General features: G+C 49.7%; 1 protein-coding gene across 3 annotated transcripts in view; it reads left to right on the top strand.

Annotated features, from left to right (window-relative positions):
- Xpnpep1 (X-prolyl aminopeptidase 1) overlaps positions 1–26,513 on the top strand; it is a 53,548-nt gene that overhangs the window by 5,712 nt on the left and 21,323 nt on the right. For all 3 annotated transcript variants that reach the window (XM_075974366.1, XM_075974364.1, XM_075974365.1), the window contains 5 exons: positions 2,082–2,170; positions 12,559–12,683; positions 24,203–24,266; positions 25,288–25,392; positions 26,172–26,264. In XM_075974366.1, coding sequence (XP_075830481.1) covers positions 12,567–12,683; positions 24,203–24,266; positions 25,288–25,392; positions 26,172–26,264 — 379 coding nt within the window. In that variant the 5' untranslated portion in view covers positions 2,082–2,170; positions 12,559–12,566. The remainder of the gene's footprint in view (positions 1–2,081; positions 2,171–12,558; positions 12,684–24,202; positions 24,267–25,287; positions 25,393–26,171; positions 26,265–26,513) is intronic.

Below are 26,513 nucleotides of genomic sequence, written 5' to 3'. Positions count from 1 at the left end.
TATTGTTTTTGATGCTATTGAGCATGGATTTTTCTTTATCATGTTGAGAGCAAGGGTATGGAAGTATAATTAATTTTTACATAGTATGTCTTTGGTGAGTTTAGTTACTCTAGTTTTTTTTTTTTTTTTGTGAATTCATTAGGATTTTCTATTCAAAGCAGTGGCATTGCAAACAGAATTTTGCTTGTTTTCTGATCTGGAGACATTTGTTTCACTTTCTTGCCTAATTGCTTGGGCCAGAATCACAAATGCGCATAGAGAGCAGTAATTTCTAGTTGTTAGGTTGGGAAATTTTCACTTATTTGTCTGTGTGTGTGTATATATGGAGGTCAGAGGACAACTTGGGGAGCCATGCCTGTCCTTCCACTGAGTGAGCCGTGGAGAGCTAGCTGTGGGCTCCTTGACCTGCCGAGCCAGCTTATCTCCAGCTCATGGAATTTCTTTCTAGTTTCATTGGGGGTTGCAGTTGTCTTGAGATGTTGATTTTGCTCTTTATTCTATTGATCTGGTGTCTTCCATTACATTTCCTATGTTGACTAACCTTATATTTCTGGAATGAAACCTGGGTTTGCTCTTTTCTGGCGTTTTGTTGGGCCATACACTCTAACACCTATGAGATCTCTGGCATGGTTTACTTTGGACAGCAAATTCAAGGCCTCATTCTGTCCCAGTAGAGGCTTCATGGCCTTTGTATTTGCTAGACTCCCTTTCTGGCATGTTCTTCCTCTATAATTGCATGTGGCTAGCTTTGCCACTTTTTCTTTTTAAACTCATCCTTGTCTAAAATGGCGAGTATTATCAGAAAGACCTCCTGCGTGGTTTCACATGGACGCGGCCTTCCTCCTACCTCTCGGAGGCCATTTCTCCCTTGCCTGACCTTCCTTTTCCCGCTGTTGCTTTCTCTCCCCTGTCAGTCTCCCTTGCCCCACTTCACAAGTCAGATGTCTCATCCCCGCAGGGTCTACACCAACATCTAGGTACTGGAAGCTTCTCAGCCAATCCCTGAGCAAATGTGATAGAGAATTCTTAGGTGCCGTAGATTTAGAGGGATTTAGAGGGACTTAAAGCTTGCCTGGGATGCTGGTGAACTTGCCCAGGAAAGTATCAGATTCAGATGGAGGTCTTTATGCCTGAGATCCAGGGTCCCCATGGAGGATTTGCCTAAAAAGTTAATGTAAAAATTGGCAAACTGTGGCAGAAGTGCTTGTACGAACCAGGACCGAGTTTTTCATAGACAGTTTCTGGTCAAGAAAAGTTTACATCCCCTCCATTTTTTTGAGATAGGTGTTCACTTTGTAGGCCCGAGTGTACTTGAGCTCTCCCTCCTGCTGCTTCAGCCTCCTAAGGAGAGTTGGGATCACAGGATCAGCTGGGTACCACATGCCTGGCTGAAGAAATTTCAGTTCCTTGAGACAGACGCTCACGTATTCCAGGTTGACCTTGAACTAAGTAGTGTAGGGTAACTTTGAAGTTCCAGTTTTGAGCATGTTCTTCCGTGCCTGGTTTGTGCAATGCTGGGGACTGAGACCGTGACTTCCTGCATGCTTGGCAAGGATTCTGCCAACTCAGCTGCATCCCCAGCCCATGAAGGTGAACTCCCCGTGGGGCACCAACAGGGAGGGAGAAGCAGCACAGCCAGCAAAGGAACAAGAGTCGCTATCCAAGGTGGGAAATAAAGTAAATGCCTGAAATGATCACAGAAAAGGGGAACGGAGCTAAGTAGAACCTTGTCCAAGTGAGAAATCGTCATTGAGGGCCTAGTTATAGGAAAGAAATCTTCGTCTAGTATGGGATTAGATGGAATTGAAGAGAATTCATGAATTGGTGGTGAGCTGAGGAGGTCAGGCTGCGGTGGGTGTTTGACATTGGCAATCTGACATGCCCCATGGGGAAGTGCTCCCTGCTCTGGGGTGCACAGAGCAGAGGTGGTTTATCTGAAACTGGTGTGCCATCACTGATACCAGGGTAAGAGTTGTGACTCACGCGGGAAGACTGCTCAACCTAGCTGACGCCGCCTTTGACTGAGCCTTGCCACGTTTCCTGGGGCCAAAGTCTGCAGCATTCTGCTTTTTCTCTTTAAGGGCGAATCACCAGGATTTCCAGCTGAGAAATTTAAGAATAATTGAACCTAACGAGGTGACACCTTCAGGAGACAAGAGTGTGGAAAGAGGTAACAACAATTTTGCTTATAAATTAGATGGAATATCACAAGAATGCCTGTCCCAGCCTCAGGTTGACTGGGAAGAGGTCAAGGGATTTGTCACTGAGTGAGGCTAACATGAGGGTCTGGAAATTGAAAATCATGGTGCCCTCTGGCTTTCTGGGTGATCAGTTACTGTTTCTATATACTTACCACTTAAATTATCGTACTGTATTTGTTTATTGTTTATATGTAAGAGTGTGAATGCCATGGCGCATGTATGGGGGTCAAGCGACAACTTAGTGGGGTTGATTTTTCTCCTTCTACTATGTGGATCCTGGGACTGGAACTCGTCAGGCTTGGTGGCAAGCACCCACCCACTGGGCCATCTTGCTGGCCCCAATCTTTTTTTTTTTTAAACTTGGTAAAGCAGAAAATGATGGTGATAGATGGGGGAGCGTGCTTTTGAAATGTCTTTTGCTTTTTCTAGTATCAACCTTTATCTCTAATACAGTCCCTATTGATGATCTTAGAAATCAGCTTTTAACCTTTCGTCAGATTCTAAGATGAGAAAATATATTACTGTGCTGTATAAATTGAGTATGCAATTAGGAAAAGTGTTTTTTTTTCTTTGAAAATTTCCAAGGTCAGCCCTTTTCTCTTAGAACTTGTTAGTTCCTCATCCAGTGGTTGCTAGGAAGCTGAATTCTGACAAGGAGTTTCTCGCCGTACCCATCTAGGGCAGCCTCGCTTTGCTGTGGCCGCCCTAGCAGCACTGCAGTGTGCCCTCCACCCTGAAGTGGCTGTGGGAATCGTGTGGTTTTACATCTAAAAATACAGATTGTCCAGCTCCTTTTGAGCTCTATTAGGAAGAAGAGAGGAAAGAAGACGACAAGAAAGGAGGACATAAGGGGCTCAAATGATCAAATTTGGAATTGGAAGAAAACTTCCAACTGTATGAGGGTAGCTCCTGGGAGCTAAGGAGGTAGATGCCAGCTGGAGATCAGCCCAGGTATGGGTTCTGCTAGTCAGAGGCTCATTTAGTCCTCCAGTAAGTCCCCTAGCAATGTTGGTAATGGAGCATGAACTAGAGAATCGTGCAGACCTTGGATTCTGGCTCTGGATGGTTCAGCTGACTTGGGCAACTCCTTAACTGCTTCTCACCCTGTTTCTTTAAATGTGAATAATGGAATCTTCCTTGGAGGAATGGTTGTGAGAAATAAGCATTAACACATACAAAGCCCTCAGCTGTCTCAGCCATGCAGGCAGAAACACAGACTGCTGTTTCTAGATGTTTGTAGGAACATCTGGGCATAGTCTAGGATGCTGAAGTTGGAGGGTGTCAGGCGTGTGTGTGTGTGTGTGTGTGTGTGTGTGTGTGTGTGTGTCCCGTTGTTCCAGCAGGATGGGTGGGAGTCACAGTCGGAGCCCAGGTCCAGGTTCACGTGTTTGGTGAGCTCCTTCGTGCGGCCCTTTCACATTTGTTCTTGTGTTCTGTGCTCGCCACCCCCTGAGGGAAATGTGCTGTGCCTTCAGTGTGAGCAGGGAAAGCTTTTGTGATAAAGGCTTCAGGTCTAAGAACTGATTTCATATGCAGGAGACTTTTCAGTGAGTCATTCTCTCTGAGGCATGATTTAAAAATACCTGGCAGTGTAGGCTAATGTTACATCATGGCCTAGTCTGTTGCTCTTGGCTTTCCACTTCCCTGCACACTGCTCAGCTCTTGGCAGCTGCTAACATTTCTAAAAATTAAAAGGATGTGGAGTGAGATGCTATAATATGGCATCTTCACGTTCTTAGCTTTTTCTGAGAAGATCATAGACACAACATTGTGATATTCAGCCGTCTAAATGTGCATAGTTAAGCACGGATGCAGAAATGATCTGGCGTTTGCTTTAGAGAAAATCAGGATACATTCTCGTTACACGATTCAGCCCATTGAATTTCTTCTTAATTTATTCTGCATCAGACTCTAATACTTGCAGATTTTCATAATGCTTCTAGAATAACTGGTTTTCATCAGAACTATCCTTTGAGGCTTTCCAGCCATGAGTGTCACGTCCTTGCTGCCTGTCCTGCTGGGGTTCACAGTTGTGCCGGTCTTGCCCTTGAGCGTCACCTCTTCAGCCACCAGTCACTTCCATAGGCTGTTGTTTTCCATGGCTAAGGCTATCCAGCCATTGTCCTGGTGTCCTTACCCCAGTCTAAGTAGTCTTTGACTGAGTTGACTGATGTTGTGGTCTCTACCTTTCCTGCCTTCACCTTATCTCTTGGTTGTACTGTTGGGAGTTTTTTTCCATCATGTTCAAGGACACAGATGACAAAGAAGTGGCTGCATTTGACCCAAAACAGCCACCGGTGTGATGAGGCTGAAGGATAAGAAGGCAGGAAGAAGGGGAATGTTGAGAATAGGGTTGGGGGCTGAGGTCAGGGTGGGTGGAAGGAAATTCACCTTTGTAATAAACTGTGATGCTTATGGTTTTAAGAAGGCCTGATGTGACGGTCAAAGAGAGAGACTGCACTGGTGAGGCAGGAAATAGTGTGAAGTCCAGGGTGTGGCGCTGAGGAGGTGGAAGCCGAAGGTGGCTTTGACCACACCCACTTGGTCTTGATGTTTGCTGCTGTCCAAGAGGCTCGTAGTCGCCAGTGCTGCTCCATCTGGTGCTGTGCTGTAAACTCCCAGGTGGGGCCAACAAAAGCCTTACACTGGAATGTGCCCGAATTAGCTAAACTCTGCAAGAAAGTTAATGGTCTCAAAAGAAAGTGCGGTGGACTCTTTCAGGGTTTGCTTTTCAAGGTTTCATATGCCCAGGCTGCACTGCAGGCCAGTGAAATCCCAAGTTCCCAAGGTAGTTCTAGTGTACAGCCAAGGGTGAGTCAGTGCTTCAGAAGAAGTCTTTATGTTGGCCTGGTATGAAAATGTTAACATAGGCCGGGGATGGGAGGGTCCGGGAGTCGGGGAATGGTGGTGGGTAGGTGTAGGCCAGGGGTGGAGGGGTGGGTGGGGATGGTGCCTGTCTGCAGTCCCAACTGTCAGAAAGCTGCACTGGGTGGTGCTCTTGAGTTCAACAAGTTGGACTAGCATAGGCAACAGAGAGAGACTCCTCTCCTGACCACATGGGATGGGGTTTAGTTTGCTCCAGAATATAGTTTAGAAGCATAATAATCTGTTCTGAAACTCAGGAAAGTGTCACAGCCAAGTTTTCAGACATTCTGAATCCACGGTGGGTTTTACTGTGGCTCCAGGAGAGGTGCTAGCATCTGCACAGGGAGTTGGACTTCTAGGGAGTGGAGCAATGCTGGGGATTGAACCTAGTGCTCCATGGTGCTATGCAGTGCCTAATACTGAGCGACTCTCCTAGTTCTAGACAAATCCATAGCAGTTCAGATGCTTCCTGTGGGTGTCTGCAGTACTGGGCATCGAATCCAGAGCCTAGCGCATTCTAGGCATGCTTGCCCACCACTGCACTGTGCCCCCACCCCGAGCTGCACCCCCCTGAGCTACACCCCCTGAGCGCATCTAGAGCCTTCTTTTTATGTTGAAGCTGTGTATCATATCACTAATTTGCCCAGACTGGCCAGGAGCTCGTGGTCCTTTTTTGCCTTATTCTCCTTTAGACTTACAGGTCTGGGCCTCCAGCCTTGGCTTCAGATATTCTGATCACTCTTTCTCTGAGATGAGCTGATATCGGCTAAGCAGATTTGAAAACAGGAAGGGAAGGCCCTTGGAAGACAGTGTTTGGAAGCAGCTGTAACGTAAGGAGTAAGGACATGAGTGACGAGTAGGACAGTCTCCGGCAAGTCTTCTGTGTGTCTGCTCTGAGACTCCTCTGAGTTGGAAGTGCAGCTGGAAAAGGTGTCCTTGTGCAGATGATGAACTGCTCAGTTTCTCAGTGACTCATACAACTGGTGTAAGCTTGTAGGGAAGTCTATTGAGAGTGCCGTAAGAACTGAAATGTGAGAACCCAAGGTGCTGATGGGGATGAAGAGAAAGACACACAGGGACAAGTTAGAGTGTAATCAGATGTTTCTCTCCCACCCACCTGTTCCCTAATATACAGCGGCCGGATGCTTAATATTACTTATAAATGCCCCACTAATAGCTCAGGCTTGTTACTAGCTAACTCTTATATTTGAAGTTAACCCACATTCCTCATTTACGCGCTGCCACGTGGTGGTACCTTTATTAGCATGACACATTTATCTCCTGCTCTTTCTGTGTCTGGCTGGTGACTCCTGACTCTGGCCTTCTCCTTCCCAGCATTCTCAGTTTGACCCTCCTGCCTAATCTTTTTCTGTTCAGCTATTGGCCAGTCAGCTCCTTTATCAGACTAATCACAATGACAAATCTTCGGCATGTACAAGGGATTAGTTCACAGAATCAGAGTGTGGGTAGGCTGCAGCAATCATGTCGGTCCTTGAAAAGCCCCTAATAAAGCGGCCTCATTGGAACACCCCCCTTGTTGCACAACTGTGCGTCAGACTGTGTCTTGATAAATAGATCTTTCATTACTTGCTTAAAATGAGTTGCAAAATCCCAAGCACCAACAATGTCTAATGCTGTCAAGGATATGGAGCAACAGGAAATCTTGTTCATTGCTGGTGAACCATGGCCAAGCCACTTTGGAACGCAGTCTGACAGTTATTTACATGCTAATAAACGCCTGTCGTGTAACTGAACTGTCACATCCCTTGGTATTTACCCACATAAGCTGAAGCAGTATATCCACACAAGAGCCCTGCACATGATTGTTTAGTCAGCTTCATTACCAAACTTGGAAGCCACCTAGATGTCTTTCAACAGGTGAATGACAGCTAGTTACTAGAATATCACTCAAAACTAAAGGGTTGAGATAGCACCCCTTAAAAAGATATGGGGGTACTTCATCTTGCTGTGTGAGAGAAGCCAATAGGCTACCTACCATATAACTCTGGCTGAATAATATTCTGAGAAAGTCTAAACTGGAGATGGTGAGAAAGATCAGAGATTGCCAGGGCCTGGGGGAGAGCGAGGGATGGGTAGGTTGAACACAGATGTTTGGCGCGGGGGGGGGGGGTGGTCAGTGAAAATACTGTGTGTACAGACATGGTGGGACTTGCCTCCAAATGCGAGCCAGCCTGAGTTACATAGTGAATGCTGGATCAGCCTGAGATCTAGAGAGATCCTGTCCCCAAAGCCAAGCACTGGTGCTCTAGTTCTCTTATCGGTTGCTGGGGAAACTCTGCACCAAACACAACTTGGGGAAAAAAGGATTCATTTCCGTTTACACTTCCAGGTCACAATCAGTCATCCAGGGAAGTCAGGGCAGGGACTGAAGCAGGAACTTGGAGGAGCACTGCTTACTGTCTTGCTCCTTTTAGCTCTTGCTCAGCCAGCCAGCTTATATACATGCATGTGCACGCACACACAAACAAATGTAATTTAGAAATTAAAAGGACGATTTTGAACTGTATGGTGGTACTTGTTTTTCCCAGCACTCAGAAGGCTGAGCAGAGTTGTAAGTTCCAGGCCATTCATTAAGTGTATGAGACCTTGTCTTCAACAGCAGCAGCAGCAGCAACTCCAAGAAACGAATCCCCTCTCATTCCACTTTGACTTTTATCATTCTAGGCATGTTTTATGCTAGTAATGCATGGGCTGAGGACTGTGCTCAACCAGAACTCTGCTGGCTTTTTGTGACGTCATTGGTTAGGTTGCCATAGGACTCTGACTAAGGCTTATCTAGTGGATGATGTCGGCATCTGTCGAGTAAAGATCTTTTTGAAGAACCTACTAAGCAGGGCCTGGAGAGATGGTTTAGCAGTTAAGAGCTCGGGCTGCTCTTTCAGATGACCTATGTTTGATTCCCAGTATGCACATGGTCTCTTACAGCTGACTTAAGTCCCATTCCAGGGGTTCTGCCACCTTCTTTTGACTTCCAAGAGCACCAGGCATGTATATGGTGCACATACATACATGTAGGCAAAACATTCATATATATAAATAAATCTAAAAAATTGACAGTTTTATACATTTATAAAATGAATTTTGGTTATTATTACCACCATTACACCCCCTCCCCACTTTCGCATTGAAACCTTTCTTCTCATTAAGTCACCTCCTACTTTGTACTTATTTGTGATCTACTTAGCTTAATTAGGGGTTGATTGCACAAGTGTGGTCGAGTTACTTATTGAAGCATAGGCAGCTATCAGTGGCTGCATCACTGAAGAAAACTACAGCTCCTCCCAGAAACTGGCGGTCCCCCTCGGAGACGGGTGGGGCCTTGTTGGGGACGAACTGCTGGCAGGCCCAGCCCTGAGCGGCTCTTATGTGGATAACCACAGCCACAGTGAGTGTCTGAGTGTGAGTGACGTCGGATGTCACGCCCCGTCCTCGAGTGTCTGAGTGTGACAGTGACGTCGGATGTCACACCCCGTCCTCCAGTGTCTGAGTGTGACAGTGACGTCGGATGTCACGCCCTGTCCTCCAGTGTCTGAGTGTGAGTGACGTCGGATGTCACGTCCCGTCCTCGAGTGTCTGAGTGTGACAGTGACGTCGGATGTCACGCCCCGTCCTCCAGTGTCTGAGTGTGACAGTGACGTCGGATGTCACGCCCCGTCCTCCAGTGTCTGAGTGTGACAGTGACGTCGGATGTCATGCCCCGTCCTCGAGTGTCTGAGTGTGACAGTGACGTCGGATGTCACGCCCTGTCCTCGAGTGTCTGAGTGTGACAGTGACGTCGGATGTCACGCCCCGTCCTCCAGTGTCTGAGTGTGACAGTGACGTCGGATGTCACGCCCCGTCCTCGAGTGTCTGAGTGTGACAGTGACGTCGGATGTCACGCCCCGTCCTCCAGTGTCTGAGTGTGACAGTGACGTCGGATGCCCCGTCCTCCAGTGTCTGAGTGTGACAGTGACGTCGGATGTCATGCCCTGTCCTCGAGTGTCTGAGTGTGACAGTGACGTCGGATGTCACGCCCCGTCCTCCAGTGTCTGAGTGTGACAGTGACGTCGGATGTCACGCCCCGTCCTCCAGTGTCTGAGTGTGAGTGACGTCGGATGTCACGTCCCGTCCTCGAGTGTCTGAGTGTGACAGTGACGTCGGATGTCACGCCCCGTCCTCCAGTCTCTGAGTGTGACAGTGACGTCGGATGTCACGCCCCGTCCTCCAGTGTCTGAGTGTGAGTGACGTCGGATGTCACGTCCCGTCCTCGAGTGTCTGAGTGTGACAGTGACGTCGGATGTCACGCCCCGTCCTCGAGTGTCTGAGTGTGACAGTGACGTCGGATGTCACGCCACGTCCTCCAGTGTCTGAGTGTGACAGTGACGTCGGATGTCACGCCCCGTCCTCCAGTGTCTGAGTGTGAGTGACGTCGGATGTCACGCCCCGTCCTCCAGTGTCTGAGTGTGACAGTGACGTCGGATGTCACGCCCCGTCCTCCAGTGTCCGAGTGTGTCAGTGATGTCGGATGTCACGCCCAGTCCTCGAGTGTCTGAGTGTGACAGTGACGTCGGATGTCACGCCCTGTCCTCGAGTGTCTGAGTGTGACAGTGACGTGGGATGTCATGCCCCGTCCTCCAGTGTCCGAGTGTGTCAGTGATGTCGGATGTCACGCCCAGTCCTCCAGTGTCTGAGTGTGACAGTGACGTCGGATGTCATGCCCCGTCCTCCAGTGTCTGAGTGTGACAGTGACGTCGGATGTCACGCCCCGTCCTCCAGTGTCTGAGTGTGACAGTGACGTCGGATGTCATGCCCCGTCCTCCAGTGTCTGAGTGTGACAGTGACGTCGGATGTCACGCCCCGTCCTCCAGTGTCCGAGTGTGACAGTGATGTCGGATGTCACGCCCCGTCCTCCAGTGTCTGAGTGTGAGTGACGTCGGATGTCACGCCCCGTCCTCCAGTGTCTGAGTGTGACAGTGACGTCGGATGTCACGCCCCGTCCTCCAGTGTCTGAGTGTGACAGGGACTTCGGATGTCACGTCCAGTCCTCGAGTGTCTGAGTGTGACAGTGACGTCAGATGTCACGCCCCGTCCTCCAGTGTCTGAGTGTGACAGTGACGTCGGATGTCACGCCCCGTCCTCCAGTGTCTGAGTGTGACAGTGACGTCGGATGTCACGCCCCGTCCTCCAGTGTCTGAGTGTGACAGTGACGTCGGATGTCACGCCCCGTCCTCCAGTGTCTGAGTGTGACAGTGACGTCGGATGTCACGTCCCGTCCTCCAGTGTCTGAGTGTGAGTGACGTCGGATGTCACGCCCCGTCCTCGAGTGTCTGAGTGTGACAGTGACGTCGGATGTCACGCCCCGTCCTCGAGTGTCTGAGTGTGACAGTGACGTGGGATGTCACGCCCCGTCCTCCAGTGTCCGAGTGTGACAGTGATGTCGGATGTCACGCCCAGTCCTCGAGTGTCTGAGTGTGACAGTGACGTCGGATGTCACGCCCCGTCCTCCAGTGTCCAAGTGTGACAGTGATGTCGGATGTCACGCCCCGTCCTCCAGTGTCTGAGTGTGACAGTGACGTCGGATGTCACGCCCCGTCCTCGAGTGTCTGAGAGTAACAGTGACGTCGGATGTCACGCCCCGTCCTCCAGTGTCCGAGTGTGACAGTGACGTCGGATGTCACGTCCCGTCCTCCAGTGTCTGAGTGTGACAGTGACGTCGGATGTCATGCCCCGTCCTCGAGTGTCTGAGTGTGACAGTGACGTCGGATGCCCCGTCCTCCAGTGTCTGAGTGTGACAGTGACGTCGGATGCCCCGTCCTCCTGTGTCTGAGTGTGACAGTGACGTCGGATGTCACGCCCCGTCCTCGAGTGTCTGAGTGTGACAGTGACGTCGGATGCCCCGTCCTCCAGTGTCTGAGTGTGACAGTGACGTCGGATGCCCCGTCCTCCAGTGTCTGAGTGTGAGTGACGTCGGATGTCACGTCCCGTCCTCCAGTGTCTGAGTGTGACAGTGACGTCGGATGTCACGCCCCGTCCTCCAGTGTCTGAGTGTGAGTGACGTCGGATGTCACGCCCCGTCCTCGAGTGTCTGAGTGTGACAGTGACGTCGGATGTCACGCCCCGTCCTCCAGTGTCTGAGTGTGACAGTGACGTCGGATGTCACGCCCTGTCCTCGAGTGTCTGAGAGTAACAGTGACGTCGGATGTCACGCCCCGTCCTCGAGTGTCTGAGTGTGACAGTGACGTCGGATGCCCCGTCCTCCAGTGTCTGAGTGTGACAGTGACGTCGGATGTCACGCCCCGTCCTCGAGTGTCTGAGAGTAACAGTGACGTCGGATGTCACGCCCCGTCCTCGAGTGTCTGAGAGTAACAGTGACGTCGAATGTCACGCCCCGTCCTCCAGTGTCTGAGTGTGACAGTGACGTCGGATGTCACGCCCCGTCCTCCAGTGTCTGAGTGTGACAGTGACGTCGGATGTCACGCCCCGTCCTCCAGTGTCTGAGTGTGACAGTGATGTCGGATGTCACGCCCCGTCCTCCAGTGTCCGAGTGTGACAGTGACGTCGGATGCCACGCTGCTCTCCATCCTCTGGCTCTTATGTGCTTTAGGTTTCCTATTGTACGATGCTCTCTGAGCTTCGGAGTGGGTGACACAGTTGTCCCATTTAGAGCTGAGCACTTGCCATCATGGTCCTTGGCACTTTGGCATCTCGCAGAGCAAGCTATGAGGAGCCTACCAGTAAGCAGCATCCTCCATGGCCTCTGCATCAGCTCCCACCTCCAGGTTCCTGCCCTGACTTCCTTCAGTGATGGGCTGTGATGTGCAACTCTAAGCTGAAATAAACCTCTACCCCAGGTTGCTTTTGGTAACGGTATTTTATCACAACAATGGAAACCTCTAAATTAAGTCTCCAAATTAAGGCACTTCAAAGTAAAAACTCTTAGCACGTGTACATTTCAAAATACAGTTTTAAAGTAGAGCAATCTATGTATGCCCTTGCAAAACGTTTTTAGTTACCCACCAGGCCTAGATATCTTCCAATATACATTGCATACGTACACCTGTGTATGTAACAATTTCTTAGGTCTACATAGTTCTTCGTGGTTCTTAGTGTTCTATGCATTATTGTTTATCTAACCAATAATTACTGTTTCTTCCACAGCTATAAACAAAGGTTGACACCTATACTTTTATATACCTGTTAATTATCTTCTTGGAATAATGTCCTAGAAGTGCAAGATAATCAGGAAATGTGTCTTAGTGGTACACTTTTTCTTGCCACCTAATGGCTGTTTAGAAGTAATATTTAATAACTATAAACATAAGTGTCTCTGGCTGCTTCAGTCTTGGTCTGATGGTGGAGTCGTCAGTTTGAAGATGAAGTCGCTGGAGGATGGGATGTGGGAGGTACCCTCATTTAGCTTGCTTTGAACTACTAGTCAATTCAGTTGCGGGGGCACAGACTGGTTTTGGAACAAATTCTCTTGTTGTTTCAGTCCACAGGATGGCTCCAAAGGTGACATCAGAGCTGCTGCGGCAGCTGCGACAAGCTATGAGGAACGCCGAGTATGTGGCAGAACCAATCCAGGCCTATATCATCCCGTCAGGAGATGCCCACCAGGTACCAAGTGGAGATGGCTGAAGAAAGGGCCAATCGACCCTTGCCTTTTCGTCTTCCCTCGGCTCTATTACGTTTATAGAATTCTAGTTGTGAGCCATAGTAAGTGTGTCATCTGGGGCCTGACATAGGCCTGACACACCCCTGATTAAGTCTCACGGAATGCACTGACCCTTGCTTCCTTGTTCTCAGGGAATTTAGCTTTCAGTAAATTGTGAAGAAATCAGCGGGCAAATTAAGGCTATCCATTGAGGATCTTTCCGTTGCTGATGTCTTCTATCTACTGCTTCTGCTATGCTCTGTCCCCATCAGAATTGTCTCTTGCCTCCCCGTGTCTAAGGAGATGGTCCTGCCAGCTTCTGGCATTGCTAGAAGATAGGTAGAAAGCCGTCCTGAGCTCCATCCTAGTGGTAATGAGTGAAGTCTGGGACTAACTCGATGTAGGCAGGCCAGCAGGTGTGATGTCCACCCTGTGACGTGTGACTTAAAGGCTACAAAGATGGGAGGTTGGTCCCCTGCCGTCACCGTGGTTTTGGTTTTAATGAGAGAAGAATTGGTGTACAAAGTGCTTTAGTTTCCCAGTGAAGCCTCTGTGTGGTTGTTTTTTCCAGCCTCTGCTTGTGTGCAAGGCAACTACTTCAGTGGTTGTGCCACATGCCAAGAGGAGAATTGTTCTCTGCCTTGAGAATCAGTTAGCTGGGTGGTGGAGGCACACACCTTTAATCCCCGCACTTGAGGCAAAGGCAGTCAGCCTGGTCTACAGAGTGATTCCAGGACAGCCAGGCTACATGGAGAAAGCCAAAGGAAAAGAATCATTTTAGTAGTGGGGTCAAGATGTCTATGTATGGGGCAGGGGCGGTGCCTCAGTGGTTAGGAACAGTAGCCGATCTTCCGGCAGAGTTAAGCTCCATCCCAGCTCCATACTAGGTGGCTTCTAACTGCCTGTAACTCTAGCTCTAGGTTATCTATTGCCTCTGCAGGTACCCATGCATGTGTGCATAATCACCCACAGACATACACAAACACACAGACACACACGCACACACAGACAGACACACAGACACGCACACACAAACACACACGCACACACAGACACGCACGCACACACAGACAGACAGACAGACAGACACACACACACACACACACACACACACACACACATGCGCGCGCACGCGTCTCTCATAAGACCGAGAGTGGGTAACTCCTGTGAGGAAAGCTAGATGAGGCTGTGGCCGCGGGAAGAGGCGAGGAGGATCGTGGGGGATCTGTGAGATGAAGGGTACATACAGTGTGGGTTGTGGAAATAGGGAGGAGAAGGGCAGGGGGTCCAGGCAGGAGGGCTACTAGGAGCACATCCAGGGAGGCAGACAGCTTCCTGGTGAAGTTTTAGGGAAGTAAAAACCAAGCATCCGTGTGCATTAAGGCTCGGTTGAGGATTCCTCACGTGCAAGTGGCAGAAGCTGTTTTGACACACCATGGACACTGAAGCTGCTTTGCGAGAGTTTAGACGAGGTTCTTGATGTGCGGGTCACAACCCCCTTGCTCTACATCGTTTTCTGGGCCAATGGCAGGCTATGGAGTAGGGAGTATAAACTGCTAGGCCCTCATTTCCTTATCCCCCACTTCCAAGACTGAGCTGCAGCCTTCATCCCAGGTCAGAGTCCCAAGTGAGAGCGCCATTGCTGTGACTCCTTGGTCCCCCTCTCCCCGTCATGTGATTGCTGTGACTCCTTGGTCCCCCTCCCCCTGTCATGTGATTGCTGTGACTCCTTGGTCCCCCTCCCCCTGTCATGTGATTGCTGTGACTCCTTGGTCCCCCTCCCCCTGTCATGTGATTGCTGTGACTCCTTGGTCCCCCTCCCCCTGTCATGTGATTGCTGTGACTCCTTGGTCCCCCTCTCCCCGTCATGTGATTGCTGTGACTCCTTGGTCCCCCTCTCCCCGTCATGTGATTGAGGTAACTCTTCGGTCCCCCTCTCCCCATCATGTGATTGCTGTGACTCCTTGGTCCTCCCTCTCCCCATCATGTGATTGCTGTGACTCCTTGGTCCCCCTCTCCCCGTCATGTGATTGAGGTAACTCTTCGGTCCCCCTCTCCCCGTCATGTGATTGCTGTGACTCCTTGATCCCCCTCCCCCCATCATGTGATTGCTGTGACTCCTTGGTCCTCCCTCTCCCCATCATGTGATTGCTGTGACTCCTTGGTCCCCCCTCCTGGTCTACCATGAGGGAGCAGGTGGCAAGCGAGGCTGTGGTTGTAAGCTGCTGAGATCCAGCACATACAGAGGTGCGCGCTCTTTAGACGTGCTCTCCACGTGTTCTGAGGCGTGTGTCAGATGTGCCACAGACGCATGTTATGCGATCTAAACTGACCACGCAGAATCTACAGCACACTCACTTAGAATGCCTGCTGTCATGTTAGCAACACGCACATGTTGTTTACATAGCAGATTGCTACAAGTTTTTCATCAAACTCTGTCCATCAGAGGACCTCTCGGTTCCGTTTCCCTTCTTCCCTGCGCCTATACTCCACCGTTATTCTTCAGGCTCTAGGAGTCTGACTGCTTCAGATGCTTCCTGTCCGTGTTCTTGCCATTTGTGACTAGACTGCTTTCCCTAAGTCCTCAGGGCCCCACTGAATATGACAGAAGGTGACCAGTGATAAGGGCTTCCCCTCTCCCCTCTTGCTCTCATCCCCTTCTTTCCTTTTCCATTTGCTCTCCTCCCCTTTTCTTTCTTCCTAACACTTCTACTTTATTTGTGACCCATTACCTCCAAGGGTGGCCTAGTGCAGAAAAATTTGAGCCTCAGTACGCCTCCAGTTAAAAGTCGAAGGGCCTGGCTCAGGCTGTGTGTGCAGCCGTGTGTCTGTCTGGGCCTGGCTCAGGCTGTGTGTGCAGCCGTGTGTCTGTCTGGGCCTGGCTCAGGCTGTGTGTGCAGCCGTGTGTCTGTCTGGGTTTCTGTTTCTTTAGCCCAGTGTTAGGCTATACTCTGTTCTATCTGTAGAGAGCACTCTTGCAGCTAAGCCAACCCAAGTTTTTCTTGCTGTTTTTAGTCCTGGGTGCTGTTCACAAGAAACTATCACAAAGCTGGTCTTTTCCCAAAACTCATTGAATTTTAGATGCCTTTGCCTCTGACTTTAGATGTAGCCTAATATGCCCTCCGGGAATGGTAGTAAGACTGCCCAGAGGACAGGCTGATGCAGGTTTACTCAGCCTTCAGCTTTTACTGGAATGTCATTATTGAGGGCTGAGGCTCAAATCCCAGGAAAACACATCATATAGTGGCAACTCAAAACAATAAGTCAGGTCAGTGACAATTGCTCAGTGCTAGTCACTAATTGAGGAAGTTGCTGTCTAGAATTCATAAACTTAAATACTTATATTCCTTTTTTTCCTCTTTTTATTGAGGTCAGGTCTCACTGTACAGCCTTAACTGGTCTGGAACTCACTATGTAGCCCAGGCTAGTCTCGAGTTAACTTTTTATTATTTTTTAGTGTGTGTGTGTGTGTGATGTATGGACAAGAGTGCAGGTACCCACAGAGGCCAGAGGTGTCGGACCCCGCCCCAGGAGCTCAAGTTACAAGTAGTTATGGTTGTGATCTGCCCAACGTGGATACTGGGATTGAACTCAGGTCCTTTGCAAGGAGCAGCACTTTCAACTGCTGAGCTGTCTGCCTAGTCCCTGGCCTTGAACTCTGATCCTCAGCCCTTGGCTTAGCCTCTGGACTGCTGGGATCACAGGGTGCGGTGCTATGCCAGCTGTTTCCCTGGCTCTCGCTGTCCTCCCGTCCTCCCACCCCTCTGCCGCTGCCATTTTTCCCTTTGCACTGGCTGTTTTTCTGTTGCTGTAGCTTAGCTACCTGTCAGGAATTTGTAGGGGAGGCTGAGCTGTCTGCCGTTTCTGCCTGCCTGCCCAGGGACTGATACTGGACAAATGCAGAGGCAGGCGACTCCCATGTGGGCCTGAGGGACTATCTGTTCAAGTGCTTGGATGTCAGATTTGCCATTGAACCAATCACTAGTGTTAGACTTCGGTCAGCTGAAGAAAGGGGACCTTTCTTGCCTGCAGAAAGGGGACTGTGACATGTGAGTCACAGGGCCATTGTCAGCAAATGCTTAAAGCAGGTTTATCTTCAGGTTTCATTGTGTGAGCCACTTCTGTTTTGGTCATCAGCATTGTAGAAGCTAACGAGAGTCCCCTTGAGTAAAGAAATAGACGAGCCGCAATTAGAGATGGGAAATCAAATATAAAATCCCATGTGTCGTGGGGAAGGGTTTAGCCAGCACCACCCAGGAGAAATTTGTGAGGTGTGTGTAATTTTAACTCTGTAGACACACTGTAAGGAAATAAAATATTAATAAATTATTTATTCCAGTGTATTGGAAGAATTAACATTTTCATATATCAGTATAAAGAGTATAGATTACTTTTTATAGGAGCCATTCAAATATGGTAGTTTATAAAACACCTCAATTTGAATACATAGTTTTGAGTATTTGGTCTGTACTTTCTTTAAATTTATAGTTGACAAAGTAGACTCACAGATCCAAGTTGTTCTAAGCATATCTAAAGGTTTCCTAATAATTGAATCTAATAATTGATTATCTGTTTTAAAATTCATTGCAATTTGCCTGATAGTGGTACATTTAATCCAAGCACTCAGGAGGCAGAGACAGGTGGATCTTTGTGAGTTTGAGGCCATTCTGGTCTACAGAGTGAGTTCCAGGACAGCCAAGACCATGAAGAGAAACTGTCTCAGAAAAAAAAAATGACATTGCAATTGATAAAAGCGAAATAAAATTAAATACTTAAATTTTTAGTCAAATTTTTTAAGTGCTTAGTAGCCACACGACGCTGGAAGCTGCTGCCATTCACGGCGTAAGCTTGTGTAAGTATGGAACACATTCCGGGTGTGAGAGACCTTTAAGACAGAGGATTCAGGAAGGCGTCCTTGAAGAAGAACATTTAATTGGACTGTGCGCAGTTAGAATTTGGATGCAAGGAGAGAGGTAGAGAGGGAAAAGAGTGAGAGAGACAGAGACATTCACCATGGGCACATTTAGGTCAGTCATTCATTCCTGTTCATAACCTTGATTCCCATAGTCAGGAGCGTTTACTTTTTTTTTTTTTTTTGAGATTCTCATATAGCCCAGGCTAGTCTCAAACTTGGTGTTGCAGTGGAGGGTAGCTTTGAGTGCTTGATGCTGCTGCCTGCAAGGGTTACAGTGTACACCCATGTCTGGCTGTTAGCGCTCAGGAAGAATTCATTTTATTTATTTATTTATTTTTAGGAAGAATTTTGGAACAAGAAAGTAACATGACCAGTAGGGGAGTTACTGAGTATGGGTTAGAGGAGGAAGACCCAGGTAGAATCCCAGAGTCCGGGTAGAGAGCACAGAGATTGGGAGGAGAAACAACAGGGCATGCTTTAAGGGTGAGCAGGAGGTGGGTGACAGAGAGAATCTGCAGGTGTTGGGCTCCATGGGTGATGAAGATGGTGGCAGCAGAGCCAGGCTCCTCGCTTCAGTTCCTGCGAGAGGCTGTACACTTGGGGTCACTCCACTGAATGGGGCTCTGGGTCCTTGCCAGGACTTTGAGGACAGGAAGGGAGGACTGTGACTTGTTCAGCGGCCTCCTCAGCAATAGAGAGCCTTTGTTCTCTGTGGCTCTTGATCCTGACTGTTTCACTTTAGCCTGATTCAAGGTTGATGGAATTCCTCCTAGGGTGGAGACCGGAGGGCCTTCGAACTCTGAAGGGCCATCTTGAATTCTGTTCTTTGTGTACTTTGTGTACTCCCCCGTCAGAGATGAAATAGATAACACCAATGATTGTGCAAGGATTTGGCACTATGGTGGCCGGCCTCTCTCTGTCCTCTGTCGGCGTAGGGGTTCTCTGTAATCCTGGAACAAGGCCCAGGAGACTTTCACAGTGGTAATCTGGATGCTCTCATGCACAGTCTTAGGCAGACGCTGGGATTCCCGGGCGTCCCCTGCTTCAAGTCAGGGCAGTCTCTGAATGGGGCCAGGGCTTTCTTTCAGAAATCCCAATTCCTCATCCTTTTCATCTGAAAGGTCCTGAGTTCTGCTTTTTGGTGTGGCTTGGTCAGAAGGCCATGTTTTGTCAGGGCGAATCTGCTAATGTGAGTGTTTGGCCATGTGTGGTTCTCCTGGAAGACACGAATCAGATTTTCCTAAACTCTGTATTTTTTCTATCCCTCCTGAAATCAGCCTCCTGTTTTGTTCTGTCTCTTAATTTAATCCTGGGACAGAGTGGTGATTTTCCCCACTAGTGTATTTGAGCCCATGCCTGTGGTGGTCAGCACATCACGCAGCTTCAGGGACCTGGTGCCGCTCTGTTCTGTAGTACAGAGCTCCCGGTTGATGAGGGACTTGACGGCTCCTTCCTCTGAGGTGCCCCCTTTCCAACCAGCAGAGGGAGGAAGAGTGTGGAGAGAGCATATCTTTAGCTCTTGGCGCAGCCATCCCTTCCTATCATGTGACAGTAGCAGGGGCACCTGGGAGATGAAGTTCTAGAACCCATCTACACTGCGGCTGGAGTGCTAGTCTCTGGGCAGCTCTACATCTTCCTCATGTTCACTTTGTTCCATTTAGGAGAGAAGGCCAATGGCAGGGCATTGAGTACTTCAGTGTTTGGGTGTAGGGAGCTTATGTCTCTGTTCTCAACAACGCGTGGTGTTTTCTGTGTATAGACATCCAGACACTCAGTTTCACTTCTCTTGAGAATTTCATGTTGTCTGAGGCATGTTCCAGATACGATGCTTATAGGAAGGCCTGCAGGGTGGGGCTGGGGGAGATGCTTCAATGTGGGCTCCGGTAACTTTAGTCTTGATGTCTTGGCATTCGGGCATTAGTTTTCCTTGCCCTGGTGTTGGAGGAGCTGCGGTGGACTGCCTTCCCGCCCAGCTCCGCACGGCTAGCTTTACTCGAAATAATTACACAGAAACTGTATTCTTTTGAACGTTGCCTGGCCCATTAGTTCCAGCCTCTTATTGGCTAACTCTCACATCTCGATTAACCCATTTTTTAATAATCTGTGTAGCCCCACGAGGTATGGCTTACCAGGAAAGATCTTAACCTTTGTCTGTGTTGGGTGGGAGAATCATGGCGACTGACTGACTCGTTCTTTCTCCCAGCATTCTGTCTGTCTACTCCGCCTACCTAATTTTCTGTCCTATTAAAGGGCCAAGGCAGTTTCTTTATTAACCAATGAAAGCAACACAAACCGAAGACTCTCTTGGTCAAAGGCTTGAGTTGTCGTTTGTGTGGTTATTGAAGGTGGAGGTCTCTGGGGCATATCTGTAGTCCTTGTTCCTTCTGAGTTTATGACCCATTTGTACTGTACATATTATACATAGTTCAGAATTGGAGAGGGCTTTTGAGTCAGGCTGGAGTTCAAATCTTTCCTCCCCCATCTGTAATGGCGATTCCTCTGGTGGAAGGGAGTAATTGGCCATGTGAGCTTCAGTTTGCTTTTTCCCTCTGTAGCTGGGGGAGGTGGTTCCTTCTGGACCTGCTGTGGTATTTGAAGGAAATTAATACAGTCATTGGCAGCAAATAGGGACTGAGCCAAATCCTCAGCCAGTGTTCTCTGTCTCCATCATTCAGGACCCGCAGATGGGGGAGGCTGCTGCAAGCTGGAGTCGGGAAGGAAGCGCTGTGTCAGAGGCTTCTGGAGCTGGGTTTTGAGAGATGACTAAGGTTCTGTCTGTGGTTTGTAGGTGTGCTTTGTTTATGTTGTTGGAGTTAGTCGCTAGCATCTAGAAATTGGGGAGTTCTCATGAACTCTCGTGGTTCTAGCTTCCCCGAATACTGAAGGCGGGCGTCGTGTGGCCTGCAGCCCAGTGTGGTGGCAACGTGAGTGAGCAGCTGCTCCGTGTAGAAGATACCCGTCCTGCCTGCCTGCTGGCCTCCTGCGGTGCTATAAGCACATGGGTTGGAAGCCTCAGCTGTGAGAAGTCCCTCCAGCCCTCTTCCTGTTTCCTGCCCTTGCTAGGACACATCAAAAGCACAGATGCATTCCCCCAGCGCTCCGGAGGGCTCCAGGTCTCCAGTGAACTGCAGGGCTGTTACTTCTGGAGGCTTCAGGAGGACCCACTTCCTTGGTTTTTAGCTCCTCTGGTGACCTTTGTTTCCTGGCTCACGGTCTCGTCCTCCTTGTTGTAGAGCTGGCTAAGGTTCCCTGGGCAGAGGGAGAAAGCTCCTCTGTTCATTCTGCACTGTTGGTTGGGGACCCACTGCATGGTACCTGTTCTGTGCGCAGGGACAGCTGTGAGCACTCTGATCTTGAGGGGCAGTCTGGGGGAGGCATGAAGGACCAGTGCAGCATAAGTATAGAGTTTCCCTGAGAAGAAGCTGCTTCTGCGCAGAGCGTTCAGAGTGACCCGGTGGCTGTGTTGTTTGGTGGTTCAGGCAGTCTCGCTGTGGAGATGACATTCAGCCCAAATGCGCTGATGAGAAGGCACTGGCCGGGGTGGTTATGGAGCCCAGGGGACAGCAGGGCTTGGTCAGGTGGTAACCTGGGGACTGGACTAGGATTTGCATTTGATCTTAAACATGGCAGGCAGCCATTAGAGAATTTGAAGGAGAGTGGTAATAAGGTGTGTTAATATTAAAAATGTACATGTGCTTGAAATGCTCAGAGTGTTTGAAGTGTGGGTTTTGGGGCAGTGGTCAGGTGGAAATGATGAGGCTTGGGCCTGAGTCCTGTTAAGAGAAATGCAGAGCAGTGGGAAATTCCGGAGGACAAGCCAGCGGCTGTGTCTGCTTCTGTGCGTCTTTTCCTTAGCCTGTTCTGGGCAGAGCACACGCCAGGACTCTGCTCTCTGGCCTCCTAAGCCTTCATTGTGAGGTAATGCTGCTTCCAGCCCCGCTAGCCGTGTCCTTCTGGCTTGTTGACCACTTAGGTCATGTCTGGTTCTTGCCCCAGGCCTTGTCTGGGTCCCAGACGAGACATCTGCTGGAGAAATCTGCCCCCCCTCACCTTTCTGGTGGGGACTGGATGGGACCTGTGGTCTCCTGCGCACTCCCTCACCCCCAGGCTTGCCCACAGAGTAATGGGGTCACATTGGATCCCTATGTCTCTGAGCGAGATCTAGAGTCCTTAGCATTGTCAGGGCCTGAGGGCTCCATCCAGGGAGCTATGATGTCAGCGGAGAGCATCCTTGCTGAGAGGATGAGTTATTTGTTAGCTTTGTTGCCCTGGTTCCTCAGATGCTTCCTAAGATGGGCTAGCAGTTCTTCTGTGCACTTGCGTAGGTTCCAGGGGCTGCTGAGGCTAACCCTGTATTCTGTCTGTCCTTCCCAGTGGGCCTAGGAAAGATGTTGTTTTTGTCCTCTCCGGTGCCACTTTCTCCGTAACTGCTTTTTTACAGGCTTTTTTTAATTAATTTTTTTTTTTAAATTAAGATGCCACTGCTATCCTTGGACTTGCTCTGTGGTCCAGGCAGGCCTTGAACTTAAGATCTTCCTGCCTCGACCTCCTGAGATCTGATGGAGGCCTGTGTCACGAGGCCGGGTGCTCCCATGCCTCTCTTCTAACAGCCTTTTACCCTGTAGTCACTGGGTTAGTGAATAAGGATTCTGCCATGTCTTCTGTCTCTGCAGGGCTAGTGATGGTCTCTATGCTTTGTCGGCTGTGTGTACTCTTTTGAGTTTGATAGGGGAATGACACACTTCAGAGATGAGGAGTTGGGTGAGACACAGAGCTGGGACCTGGGCTGGGCCGGGTGTGGTCTGTGGCTCCTGCTTCCCGTCTCACAGCAGGTCCTTTGAGCAGCTCCCTGAGTCCCAGAAAATGTGACAGCAGCTTTGGTGAGAGGGCAGACAGCAGGAGAGGAACAGGGTAATTTCTCTGAAGTTGTCCTCACTGTCCCCAAAGACTCTGGGCTCTGGCCAGAGGCCCCGTTCTCTATCCTAAGGTCCTTCCCTCCCTCTGGGGTCTGCCATTCATGTAAGCCTGACTGTTTCGTGACTCATAATTCTCCTGCCTCAGCCTCTTCAGTCTGACATTGCAAGCGTGTGCTAGCATGCCCAACATTGTTTACCGTGCTAAGTCCTTCAGCATGGGAAAAATCAGCTGCTGGTGGAAGGAGACTCAGTTCTGGACGCAAGCGGAGCTGACCTTGGATTCTGGTCTACTCACTACCAGCCGGACAGAGGGCGAGCTACTGACAGACTGTCTTTTTGAACCTTAGTATATTAGTTGTCTTGCTGCAAAAAATACCTGACAAAGGCTACTTACAGAAGGAAGGGCTTGATACACTCTTTCATGGCAGGAAAGATGTGGCCATAGGAACACAGTTTATAGAGAGATACAGCTACTTAAGGAAGGACTTGAGAATACACTCCACCGTGGCAGGAAGGGCGTGGTCACTGGAGCGTGAGGCGGCTGCTCACATTGCATCTGCAGCTGGAGGCAGAGAGAGATGAATGTGGATGTTGAGCACACTTGCCCCTTTTTATTCAGCCTGGGACTCCAGCCTATGGAATGGTGCCGCCAACAGTTAGGGTGGGTGGGTCAGTCTACCGTAATTAGCCTAACCTTAGTCCTCCCTCACACACATGCCCAGGTTTGTCTGCTCGGTGGTTCTAGAGCCTATCAGGTGACAGTATCAGCCATCACGCTCTGTTTTCTTGCTTGTCTTTGCTCTGTTCCTAGAGAGTCCTGAGGATGAGAGATACTGTGTGGTAGAAGGTAGCCTAGCATAGGCTTCAAAGTTGAGGTTCTGGGGCTGACTGCCCAGGTTCAAATCCTGCCTCTGTTATTTACTTTGTGCCAGTTACATGAACACTGCTTCTCTGGCTGCCACATGGTGGTTTCTCACACCCCCGGTACCTTCCATCCCCTTTCCTCACAGAGGCAGGGGGATTCTCAGCAGAGGGGCCTGGTTTTGCTGGAGCCCCTTGGATCAGAGGAAGTGCTTCCTCTGATTGCCTGACAGGAAGGGGCGGGCCTGTGTGGGAGACTGATACCACCGCGCGGAGGGGACACAGACAGGATGTTCAAGGAGTGACTTATTAAAACAGAAATGCAGCTCCACTTTCCAGAAAAATAACAGATGCCCAAATGTCAGAGGCAAGGGAGGGAGAAAGCGATCAGTGTTTGTAAGATCTTATTGAGGGAAGCAGTTCTGAGCCAGTTCTCTGTACTTGCTTTGTTCCTCAAAGGGCGCTGTGCAGTCAAAGGCAACAACTCTGTAGCCTTCAGTCCGTCTCTCACAGTGTGTGCGTTAACTTTTATTGTTTTGGTTTTTGAGACAGGAGTTTGCTGTGTAACCCAGGCTGGCATCAAACTTGAGATCCTTTTGCATCAGTGTTGGCATTACAAGTATGTGCCACCATGCCTGGCTAGTTTTGAAAAGATGTTTGGTTTGGGTTTCTATGTGTACCTTTGGCTGTACGAGCAGTGGTACCGAGAACCCTCCCACTTTGTGATACCCACAAGCTTTAGCACACGGCATGAGCAGCCAAGGTCCATCTCTCACCTTTTTTTTTCCAGAGTGAGTACATTGCGCCCTGTGACTGCCGGAGGGCTTTTGTCTCTGGATTCGATGGCTCTGCAGGTGAGTTCCTGAATTTTCCGTTTTTGCTTTTGTTCCCCTCCCAGAGTAACTGGCGTAGGTTCCAATTTCCCTGCTCTTCAGTGCCACCTTTTAGTGACCATCTGTTCTTTTCTGTGTCTTTGCTTTTTCAAACAAAGCAAATCAAACTTCTACTATAAGGAGCAGTTTTGAACTTTGTACTGCTTCTGACAATACACACAGAAAAGAGTATTAATTAAACTGAGCATGGCTGCCTAGGTAGTGCCCCAAACATGAACTGCGAGCTTCTAGCTTCCTGGCCCTGTGAAGTTCTTTGAGTAAGTCCTCCACTGCTGAGTCTCCGTGTTCAGTGGCATTAGATCGCAGTGGATAATGTCGAGCTCCCTTGGTGTTAGGTCTTAACTTTCCCAAAGCTGTTTCACTCTTGACTTTTTGGGTGATTTCCCCTTTGAGCTCCTATCCCTTAAACAAACTAGATGAGGTGGGAGCCCCTCTCAACTTGTGGTTCACCTCTGCTTCCTTTGGCTTAAGTGCTTGTGTTGGTTGGCACATCTGGGTTGGTTTTGGCCGTCACCTCTGCTGAAAGCTCCCAGGGCTGCCAGGTCTGTGGGAACTGAGGGTGAAGAAGTGGGAGGCATGGACTTTCTGCTGCTGCCTGCTGAGTCACCGTGGACATGTACGGTCCGGGTTGCTGCTTCTGGGGGAAGTGCAGCAGCTCTCTGAGGGTTTCCATTGGAGCAGAACCTTTCCCACCCAGTCTTGTTGGTTATGAGATTGGCTGCATGGTCCTCTGTTCCAGCCTTGACTCAGGCCACAGTGTGCAGAGACCAGCATCCTGGTAGTCCTGGCCTCATGACTGCTCCCACAGAGCCTGACCCGCATTCGCCATGGCATCATTGTCTTACCCGGATGTTGCCTTGGGGTCTAGGACCCCTCTGCCCCAGTGAGAGCAGGTGTTCCTCGCTTTCCTGGCTGCCTACTGCCATGTTCTGTACAGATTCTCAGCGGTCAGAGCTGGTCTTTTCTTGCTGCTTTTCTCTAGGCACAGCCATTATCACAGAAGAGCATGCGGCCATGTGGACCGACGGGCGCTACTTTCTCCAAGCGGCCAAGCAAATGGACAACAACTGGACTCTCATGAAGATGGGTGGGTGGACGAGTAGACTGACTAACCTGCCTTTGTGATTGGCCCGGTCTGGGCAGGGGTGGAGTGCTTCCGGCATCTAGGATCTTAATGTTTTTTTTCTGACATTTCCAATCCTTTGAAAAGCCAAGGAAAACCAAAAAGTGGTGTGCCTCTGTGTGCATGTGCCTCTGTGTGCATGGGTGTGTGCCTCTGTGTGCATGGGTGTGTGCCTCTGTGTGCATGTGTGCGTGTGCCTCTGTGTGCGTGTGCCTCTGTGTGCACACTAGTGCATGCTCACTGTTGAGGGATCCCAGGTTCATTTTGCTGACAGCAAACTGACTCTGGGCTCCCTGAGCTACGGCTGTAAGGTGTGGTAGCACTGAGGGGTCAGAGCAGCAGAAGAGCGAATCCTGTCTGCCTGTTAAAGTGGTATTATGTCAGCTGCATGGCACGGAGGGATCCTTATCCCTCCTGGGCGCTCAAAAAACTGTATCCCCAGATATTGTTTGATTGCAGAAACACTGGCTTATTGAAATAATTCTGTTTCTTTCTGGAATGGTTTAGTTCCTTATCACAGTGTTGTAGAAGTGAGAGGCCGTCCACTGTTGTGCTTGGGAGTTCCAGGGCTGCAGCGGGCTCCTGTGTGTCCATTCCTCTTAGGATCTTCCCTCAGAAAGATTTCTTTGTGGCCAAGACTTAGGCTCGGTCCTTTCATCAGAGGCTGTCTGTGGGCAGGGGCTTTGCTCTTTGGTCTTGGCCTTGGAGGTGAAGAGAGACACTTAGCAGTTCTGTCCTCCTAGGTTTGAAGGACACACCAACTCAGGAGGACTGGCTGGTGAGTGTGCTTCCAGAAGGATCCAGGGTTGGTGTAGACCCACTCATTATTCCCACAGGTGAGTGATCTGGTTCTAGACTTCTCTGTGTCCTCCTTTTTGCATTGGATCTGGGGCATTTGGGACTCAATATGACTTGTTACAACCAAGACTCAGCTGGCAGACGTTTCTGGGACAGAGGCAGGGGAGGCCAGGGTGGCAAAGTTCTTCATTTTGCGTGCCTGGCACTCAGGAATGTCTTCCAGAAGGGCCTGGCCAAGGCCCTGCTGTTTGCCTTAGAAGAGACAGGTGCTTGTTTCATGGCTGGCT

Source organism: Microtus pennsylvanicus, chromosome 5, assembly GCF_037038515.1.
Source record: "Microtus pennsylvanicus isolate mMicPen1 chromosome 5, mMicPen1.hap1, whole genome shotgun sequence".
NCBI lineage: Eukaryota > Metazoa > Chordata > Mammalia > Rodentia > Cricetidae > Microtus > Microtus pennsylvanicus.
This window is presented reverse-complemented; position numbering and strand designations above follow the sequence as displayed.